This window comes from Hypanus sabinus, chromosome 21 (genome assembly GCF_030144855.1).
Source record: "Hypanus sabinus isolate sHypSab1 chromosome 21, sHypSab1.hap1, whole genome shotgun sequence".
Lineage (NCBI taxonomy): Eukaryota > Metazoa > Chordata > Chondrichthyes > Myliobatiformes > Dasyatidae > Hypanus > Hypanus sabinus.
This window is the reverse complement of record NC_082726.1, coordinates 38,607,567-38,617,721: the sequence shown is the minus strand read 5'-3', so window position 1 is coordinate 38,617,721 and position 10,155 is coordinate 38,607,567. Positions and strand designations below refer to the sequence as shown.

The 10,155-nt window shown below is 40.0% G+C and overlaps 1 protein-coding gene across 1 annotated transcript; it reads left to right on the top strand.

Annotated features, from left to right (window-relative positions):
- Positions 1-672: 672 nt before the first annotated feature.
- On the top strand, positions 673-9,512 carry LOC132379229 (growth/differentiation factor 10-like). The gene is made up of 3 exons (XM_059946938.1): positions 673-1,168; positions 2,732-3,630; positions 7,847-9,512. Exons 1-3 carry the CDS (start codon positions 898-900, stop codon positions 8,036-8,038), a joined length of 1,362 nt encoding a protein of 453 aa, XP_059802921.1. The 5' UTR covers positions 673-897; the 3' UTR covers positions 8,039-9,512.
- The last annotated feature ends 643 nt before the right edge of the window (positions 9,513-10,155 follow it).

Below are 10,155 nucleotides of genomic sequence, written 5' to 3'. Positions count from 1 at the left end.
TATGAAAATGCAAGCCGGTATGGTGCCTTCGTATACAAGCTGGAAGTGCTACCGATGCGAGAAGCGGAGATGTTGCGCTATGGCCGCTGTCGTATGTTTTGACAACCGAGCAACGTTCAATTTCAGATGGAAATTTTCCTTTGCTATCTTAAAGCGAAGTTGACACCTTGATAAGAATGTACTTGTTTACGGGAAGTTGTTTCCTGTACCCCTATGCCCTCTTTGATGGCACAAAATTAAACAGATGCATTTTCGAGGAAGCTCCCTACTTAATAACTATGTATTTTTCATAAAGCCATGTTCGGCCATGTAAATTGCGACGATGTAAGGAAGTTTTCGTCTCCTTAATCCTTCGGGTCGGCAGGCTTTCTCCCCTGGAGATTTAAAGGGACCGCTCGTCTCTAAAGACTCCATCTCACTGCGCGAGTTAAGGGGGACATCCTCTCCAGGAACCTCGCGCACCTGCCTACCCATTGGCTGCCTTAAGGAGGTCCTTTCCTCTGATTGGCTTGAGGATGAATTTCGTCACCGATATCTTAACCTAAAAAAGTTTTTTGGGGGGAGAAAAGTTTCACATTTCCAGACGGCATCAAGAAGTATCGGGAGTTACAACCCCAGTGACAACAGGCGTTAAGAAGGAGATAGTAGCTTCACCGAGTATCAGCACGAAATCTCTCTTTCTCACTGTCCCCCCCTCTCTCTCTCTCTCTCTCTCTCCGTCTGCGACTCCTCTCAACTGGCATCACAGGGCACGAGCAGTAACGTTGCAATAAGTCGATTGCAGCTCCAGTGCCCGATCCTGACCCCTTCATTCTCTCAGATACGAGAGGCGGCGTGAAAAAACAAACGGCGGCAGCATCGCCCAAGCCGGAGGTGGAGGGAGCTGTGTTCAGCACCATGCCTTGTCTCTGGCCGGAGCGCGGCTTCCTGTTCCAGGTGCTCGCCTCTCTCGCCTTCGCCAGTGTCCGCGCGAGAAGTGAGGGCGCAGGAGATACTTCGCTCGGCGCCTCCAAGTTGCATCCGTCTCACCCCAGTCACATCTCGGCGCTGGGACGAGCCAGCCAGGACATGGTGGCTGTGCATATGTTCAAACTGTATGACAAGTACAACCGTGAGGGCAACCGGCCGAGAGACGGTAACACTGTCCGCAGCTTTAAAGCGACCGAGGGTAAGGAGAAATTCATCAGTCCATCAGGGGTGAAACTATCCCCTAATCATTGTGGTTGCTTTGGCTTTTAATAGACGCGGTTTGGGTTAACATGAGAGATGCCCACTGTACATGGTCAAATTAAAGGGCAGTTCGAGCGTTGAGTGTTGTTGGTGAAAGCGGTTGAAAGGATCCTAGTGAACCAATAAAGTGCAGGTTAGGGTATCTTGATGTGATTTGCGTGTGTAGATGCGAGCGTTAAATGTAGCGACTGGCACCCAGTGTACAGGACCAGCACAGCGCCATCTGCACGGCCCTCCACGTCTCTCCGCCTTCTCACTGTGTTCCCCGGTCTCTTCGCACCTTACTGGCCCCCGAAAACCAATTTCAGTTTAAAACACCCCTAAAATTTCGCCAGACTTTTATCACGCGCCGCCTACCTTTCGGATTATTTCCTGGCAGGAAAATGGTCTCGCTGTGTTTTCCTTTAATAGTGGAAGAGAGAGAGTGGAGATGTGGGGAACTGTCACCCAACAGCCCAACGCTAGGGTCTGCCCATCTCTACCGAAATAAAACCATTTCCATTGTATTAAATCTTGCTCCTACTAATACTGGGGAAAGTGCTCGGATCTGTTACGTTTCTGCAATTAGATCGCAAGAAACTATCACTGCCCAATCGTTCGCCTGAGCTAGAATACAAAAGTTAATGCCCAGAGGTCTGAAAGACTCGTCAGCTAAAGCCGTGCCCTCACTAAGCTCGAAAACAATACTCCTTTCATTTAACTATTGCAGCTTGTTTTACGAGTTCGCAGTCATTTAAATAGATTGCCCATAAAGTATTTTTTATCTCAAATATTTTGTTAAGGACCCATAAAGCAGGAATGAAAGGTGCCAAGCAAGTAAAAACGGAGGAGACACAGCAGATGAAATGTGAACCATTGTTTATTGAGTGACAATGTAAATGAATGTTTTCAGTTACGTACAAATGCAGATAACAGCAAGATATTTACACAGCTATTTCGATGCAATAAAAATCCCCAAAGCGAAAATAATGGACGTAGTGTTGGAAATTCTGACTTCAATTCATACGTGTTTTAGTGTATTTGGTTTAAATCATTCCATTCCTCTGGTGCTAATTCGGTAGTCCTGGAAACTACCGTACCGTGAAAAAAAATGTTCCGTGGAACCCACTCGATGTCAAAGCAAGGTCATATTCTAAAATGTAACTGAATTATACCCTCGCCTGGTTGAATATTAGGTCTGATAGTCGGAAAAGCCACACACTTATATTAATATTCACAAAATTGAACATCACGTTTAAATGCCTCGCCTTCTGTATGATATGAGGTGGAAGGTTTACTGTGTAGAATCATATTTTAATTAAATGTCCTGCAGAATTACTTTAAGGTTCTTTTTCAGAGTGAATCACACCCGCTTTCCTTAAATTGTCATATGTCCAAGCGCATAGCATTCGAGGCATTTTGTTTCCAGAATTAGATGATCTTTAGTTATGAATTAAGGCAACGCAAGCAGTTTCTCCAGATATTTTGTGTGCTAATCTGGTCAACGTTCTTCTTTCCGCAGAGATCATTGATCATAAAATTCTCTACCATTTCAATCTGTCCTCCATCCAAGATTCCGAGTTGATTTTGGCGGCGACTTTTCACATTTTCACGCAGAAACGTTGGAGAAACAGACCCATATTTTGCAAACGCTCCAAAGACTCCCCGTGCCCCTTCCTCCATCCTTACAAGGCGCACCCGGTCCACTTGACCTTCAGAAGCCGCTCCCCTACCTCACCTTTTGGGAAATTACTGGGGAACCTGAGCGTCACGCCCCACCGCCGGGGTACTTGGTGCCTGAACGACATTACTCACGTTGTAAAGGAAGCTAGAAGAGCAGACGGATTAATAGTCACCGCCCAAATGGACTCTGCAGACAAAATTCCCAACCCAACCCCATCCAGCAATCTACCCTACATCTTGGTTTATGCAAACGATTTGGCCATTTCCGAGCCCAACAGTGTGGGGCTCAGTCTGCAACGCTACGGGCCGTTCCCGCCCAGCGAGGAAGAGTCGACACAGTCTCCTAACGCCTCCCGGGACTCTCGAGTAAGAAGAGAAACCTACTTCTCCTCCCCCTCCCTCGAGAACAACGAGCTCCCCGAGGTCGAGTACCGCCATTATAATAAGCACCATCTCTGGGGCGATACCTACCGCCCCCTCAAACCCAAGGTGCCTCGCAAGGACAGGAGGAGAAAGGACCCTAATCACGGCGAGCAACTGGTCAGGTCGCAAGTCTTAAGCTTTGACGAGAAGACCATGCGGAAGGCGAGGAGACGGCAGTGGAACGAGCCGAGGACTTGTTCTCGGAGGTACCTGAAAGTAGATTTTGCCGATATTGGCTGGAGCGAATGGATTATATCCCCCAAGTCATTCGACGCCTTTTATTGCGCGGGGGCCTGTGTATTCCCAATGCCCAAGGTAAGATAACTAGATCCGGGTTGAGTTATGCGCGAAACTTTCGGGGGGTTGCAGGCAGTCTGGTTCTAATTAACTTCTGCTTAACCACCCTGAGTGCTTCATAACCTCGAAAAGGTTAATTCGAGGGTATCATCCACACAACCCTCACTGTTCTTTTCTTTAGGTCGTCATAATGACCCAGTGATTTTACCGTGCCAAATAACACAGAACGAGATGGATAACCTCCGTACACATATTTCTACACTTTTAAAGTTATTTTGACATGTATTTAAACTGAAATTCTAAGGAAATTACGTACTTCTTTAAAAGATCGCGCCATGCCTAATGAGATGCGGACTCCTAACAGTCTAAGAAAAACACTGAAGTCTTTATATTATACTCTCGGCTCCCTTTTCTACCTTTGAGCTCCAATTTTAAGAAATATCTGTGGAGACTTCCCACTGTAAATTAAGGAGGAAAGTCCATGTATAATCTAAATGAACGTTTCATAACTCGGAAACAGCTGAATATACATTTTCCTCACTTTCATATTCGTTAGGGAGTGTGGTGAGGAGGAGTCCCTATTTGAGTGAATCATTTAAAGGAAAACTATAATTTTCATTTTCTTCCATATGACGATATGCACGTTGGTCTGTGTACCAGTAATTCTAGGACAATATAATTTAACAGCTTGTCTCTTCATTGGTGCAGGAATCTGCTGGCTTCCTGTCACAGAGGTCAGGTAGATATGGTCTTTTTTGATGCTCCATTTTTCTTGATGGTTGATGTCAGAGTGTGCTCTCGCCAGGTAATAAAAGAGGTCATGCCAGCTCCATAAAGAGTATCCCTGAGGTCAGAGAACTCTTTGGAGAATTAACTGGAAGACAAGGGAGATTGTACCACTGTCCATGGAGAATAATACTCAGTGCAGCCCACCTCTCCACAGGCTGAGCAGTGGGCTCCCTGGATCACTAAAGGCTATTTAAAAACATTGCAAAGAAAAACGCGAAGAATGTTTCCTATAAACTGTGTGTTTCAGAGTCCTCTTGAGGGTTGTTTGTTACTCAGTATCGTGGGCAGAGAAGTACGATGGAACCGAGATGCCACTTGTAGTGAACTGTCATGTATTTGGTCTCTGTTCTCTGTACTGAAACAGAATCGCAAAGGAAGCCCGTACAGACTGCGTTGCCTGCTTTCCTCCTTTATCAACTACACACATTGCATTAGGAGCCGCCTTGTAATTATTACTTCTGTTACAACTTAACACAGGGATGTCCTGTGCTGTTTATCCGGGTATTCAAGAGAAGTCTGCCCCTAATTAATCCAAGTAAATGAATATTTCAATGACTTCACACCATCATAACATTTTGTTGGTGGGTCTCGGAGGCTGCAAGGAAAAGGCAGCTGTAAATAATTAAGGAAAAGCAATTAGTAAATAATTGTACTCAGCATGGACAATGTGGCATGCTGATGGAAACTATAATTAACAACATTTGTGCCAGGTTGAGAATATAAAACCCACCGTAGCAGGGCTCATTCCAAACATCATGTAGAACATACATAATTAAGAGTGGGCCATAATGGCAGAAGGGGTAATGCTAATAACCTCCCGCCACCTCACACTATCCATTAATGGCATATGTATATGCACATGTGTATGTAAACAAGGATTAACTTTATTCAGATACACTTGCATGTACTGTATTAGGAATTTGCTGTGGTCTGTTAGCATGACATACAACAAAAACAACATTCAACAGTTTAAAAAGAATAAACAATTATAAAAATAATGTTAGAGCTAGAGATATGGAATAAAATGTGCATAAATACATAAATAGCAGCATGTACAGTACTTGCAATGTAAACAGCATTATAAAAATTGGTTTAAAGAGTTGAGGTAATAGATAGAGGGGTGGGAGGGGAGCTGACTAGAATCAGATTAACTGGGAGAAGAAACTTTTAAGATGATGTGAAGTTTTTGTTTCAATTGTACTACTACATTTTCTAGAAGGGAGCTTTTGGAAAAGGCAGTGAGAATTGTAATTTGTGCATGCTTGACAGCCCTTCCAGAAGTAATCAGATTTACATTCATGTATGTGGCCCTTCTTACAAGAGTAGGTGAGACAAGAACCAAGTTTGAATTTGTCTTATACCATTTACAGCAGTATTTAAGCTGCCCTGGGAGAAGGCAGGAGAATGGGGTTGAGAGGGAAAATAAATCAGGCATGGTTAAATGGTGGAGTAGACATAATTGGCTGAATACCCTAATTCTGTTCATGTGTCAATGTTATGGTTAAAGGCATATAATATTTATGATCTCTCATTTAGTGACAATTAGAAACTTTTGCATTAATCAGAATATGGTACAAAAAGCCAAATAAAAGTAATAATGCCTGTCATTAGAAAGTACAATAACTTATTCGGTATTTGCAGAAATTCCCTTTACAAGAAACCTCCAGGTTCTTATGGTGATTTAACACCATATCTGTGAGGAAGCTTTGGTGTTGTACAAACTCCCAACACGTAGGCTGAGAAGCTCTCAGTGAGAAAGTTCTTTCTAAGGAGGAAACCTGCCATCGTTGCCCAAATTGGTCTAACAGTAACTATGTCCTCAGAATAATAAGGGTGGCTCTTAACAACCCTTTATTGTGACCTAGCAAGCAACTTCTCAAACTGCTCCGAATAAGAGATTTAAAAAGGCAGTTGGTTCACTACCAACTTCTTAACACAACAGGGGATAAGCAATGAACACCTACATTACCAGTGATGCTACATCCAAAGGGACAATCTTCTACAAATATCAGAATCAGGTTTATTATCAGCGGCATGTGATGTGAAATTTGTTAACTTAGCAGCAGTAGTTCAATGCAATACATAATTTAGCAGAGATAAAAAAATAATAATGATAAAGTAATAATAAATAAACAAGTAAATCAATTATGTATATTAAATAGATTAAAATAGGTCAAGAAGCTGTTCCTGAATCGCTGAGAGTGTGCCTTCAGTATTTGCAAGCAAAGTTCAGCATCCAGCAAAATACAGAGGAATAGCACCATAGGTATTATAAAAATAATAGACAAAGGATTTAATTTCAGGCCTGATGAAAGAGTGGAAGGATGTAGTCTTCTTGCTGCAGACAAAACTCTTTTATTTTGCGAAGCTGCAAATTAAATATTGAGGCCGCCCATTGCCTTGATTGGACACGGTTGTCTACATTGTTTCATGGGAATGAACACAGATGCATAACAAACACAGAATTACAAAGGAAGAATAAGGCCAGTCAATGTATATATCAATCAAATTATATAAAATAAAACTCACATAATAATGCAGAAGTATTTTCATCATCCATAATTGCTTCAGTGGAAATGTGAATATGCATTGTTTTAAAAACTGCCCTCGTTAAAGAATTCAAGGATCTTAGTCATTTTGTGACAAGCACATTCTTTCTTTTTTACTCAGATGTAAATATGCATAAGACAGATTTAGTTCGCTAGAACATTAAATGTTCTAGTATCTAAGGATTCTATTTTCTTTCAAAATGTTTTATAGGTAAATCAGTAAACAAAATTAGCATTGTCCTTCCCTCAGCATGGCTATAATGCAGTAAAATATAATTTCATACAAAATATTCCATAATTTCTGAAAGCAATAATTGCCCTCAATAAGAATATAATTTATTTTTTACATCTGTCGATTGCTAATTAGCTGCTGATGTACCTGCCTTCTGTCATCAATGTGATGTACTGATGTACATTAATTTATTAATGCCTTCTTTAACTAACAGACCTAATCTATTTTTTAATAACTAAACAAGTGCAGGGAACAAAGATTATGAGTTATAGGCTTTCATGAGTGAAATTTGTAAATTGAATACCTCAGTCACATTGCCCAAAACTGATTTCTGGAAAAATTCTAAAATGAACTTTGGTATTAGTCATTTTATTTTATGACTGTATAATAACTCAGATTTAAACGGTTAAATGTGTGGTTCCAGTAATTCTTAGGAGGCACATCCCAGTTATAACTGTTTATTGAACATACTGGGATGCATAGAATTAGTCAAAATGCAATATTCTGAACATTTCTATCTAGCACTGATTAATAAGATTAATTCTATCTGGGCAGTCTGTTGCAAAAGAGGATTATGAATGTGAATCCACAAACTTGAGACATAAATCAGTCTAGCTACTGCGAACAGGGACTTTGAGTAATTGATGAATTTATTTTGTCACAGGTGGTTCGCCCATCCAATCATGCAACGATCCAGAGCATTGTCAAGGCTGTTGGGATTATCCCCGGAATTCCGGAGCCCTGCTGTGTACCCGACAAAATGAATGCTTTGAGCGTTCTCTTCTTTGATGAGAACAAAAATGTGGTGTTAAAGGTGTACCCTAACATGTCAGTGGAGACCTGTGCCTGCAGATAGATGCACAAAGATATAAAACATGAACTGCTAAATACAGCATGCGGTATTGCTACATCATGAATAAAAGCTGCATTGTGTCTCTTTCAAATTAAGAACTTGATACCAGTTCTGTCCCCTTTCCGCCTGCAAAGATCAACATGCTGTTTTATGGTGTTGAGTAGCAAAGTGTATTTGGGGTTAACACCAAATGTCAATATGTATAGAACACAGAAAACCCATGTATTCTGTTTACAACACACAAATGCATCTATCATCAGATAAAGCAGTATTTGCTATTCCACAATATTCCTTTAATCTGAAAGTAACAGGACAGATTGAGGTACCTAAGATCTTCTGTGCTCTTATATGTAAATTAATAATAATACCAGCAATGGCAGTCTATTTAAATGTAGATTATACTATATTCCTGATCTTGGTGTATTGTTTGTCAGTTCAAATCTTTATTCGTCTTTTCACTTATTTAATATTTGTATTCCTGGTAGCAAAAAAATGTCTGTGCTTTTTTTTTAAAGAGCGAAAGCAGTTAAATAATTGTAGGGCAGCTGCCAGAAGCATGTTGCTTTTTAATCTTAAATCCCAGCAATTAAAGCATTGACATAATTTTTTGAAAAGAGAAAGGCTATTGATTTTATGATAATCAAAAATTGTGATTATCTGCCAACTTTTTGTAAATTGTAAAGAGAACATTAATTGCAAAATAGATCTTTTAAATTAACCTATATCTGATATATTACAGGCAATGTAAAATTAACTAAGCCCTGAAATATGTTACTAATTTTAATATCCAAAAAATAAAAACTAATGAAACATTTGAGGGGAAATGCTGAAAATTTATTTAGACAATCTTCTATGAAGGTATTAAATTTTATACATTTTGTCTGGATTTGTTAACATTCTAACTTCAATGACAAATACAAAATGCTTTCTGGCCATATGTGATATTCAAAAGTAAAATATCCACAAACATGTTTTCAGTAATGCATAAGTATGTGCCCACTGCCCAGAGCTTGCATTTAATAATCTGCAGTGTATGTTCAAAGTACTTGAGAAATTAAAAGTGAAATTGATATGAAATTGCATTTTGTCAGGATGTTATTCAACAACCTTATTCAGTATCCTGAAAATGTTGCTCCTATTAAAATTTATTTTTACTTCTAGGTATTACGTGTACCCTCACTTCTAAGATAATGTGCAGTTGGCTAGTTTTCAGGTTCTACAAATGTCTCTCTTCTGCTTAATCACAAGCGTGGTTTAAGGACAACTTGGTCCATGCTTTCCTTTTAGCTACCCCTTTTATTTGGCTATGAGAGATGACTTATGGATACACCGTGTGAAGTCAGAGCTGCACAGTTTTATGCGATTTTGCTGCATATCTTTAAAATGTGTGTATTATGGTCATTATAGTCTTGGTGGAAATACAGCATTTTTCCTAGTGTTCATGATTTGTTTGCAGGCAGTCAAAGTAGCAGTATTACTTTTGTCCCCATTCCACCTGAAACTTTTACTGCAGTTAAAGCTGCACAACAGTCTCTGAGAATGAGCAGTTCTAACATTACTATTGCAAAGTCGGCAGTTACTATACAAGAGATTCTGGTGAGAATTTATTATTAAGTTTTTTGTTTGGTGTTGTTACGCCGTGGCGAGTGTAGTGACTTCAGTACATTTGAAACATGTCCCTCAAGGAGCTTCTCTGATTATTTGTCTTTGCTTGGCACGTGATTTATTTTATGCATTGCTTAAGAAAACCAGAGCAATTCTGGCATTATGTTTCTTACTAATTCTGCAATAAATTTACTGAGAGTTCTATTCATATAAAGCCCTCTTGTTTTTTTTTTCATTTAAACTTGGACTTCATTTAATTGATCTTTTTTTAAATCTACACTCGGGCTAATCTTAGAATCAAATGTACGCAGTTGAAGCCGGCACTTTCTAAGGCCAGTCATGCTGTAATTCCTACAACTGCTACAAATTAGCTTCGGCTCTGGAATTTCATAGCTTAGAGTAGAAACTCCAATCTCTTTAACTTCTAATGTTGGAACTTTTGTCAGGAATCCAAGCTGTATCTTAAGCCACAGTGTGGTGCAGAATGGGTCAGTCTGACTCTCTACTGTCTACCT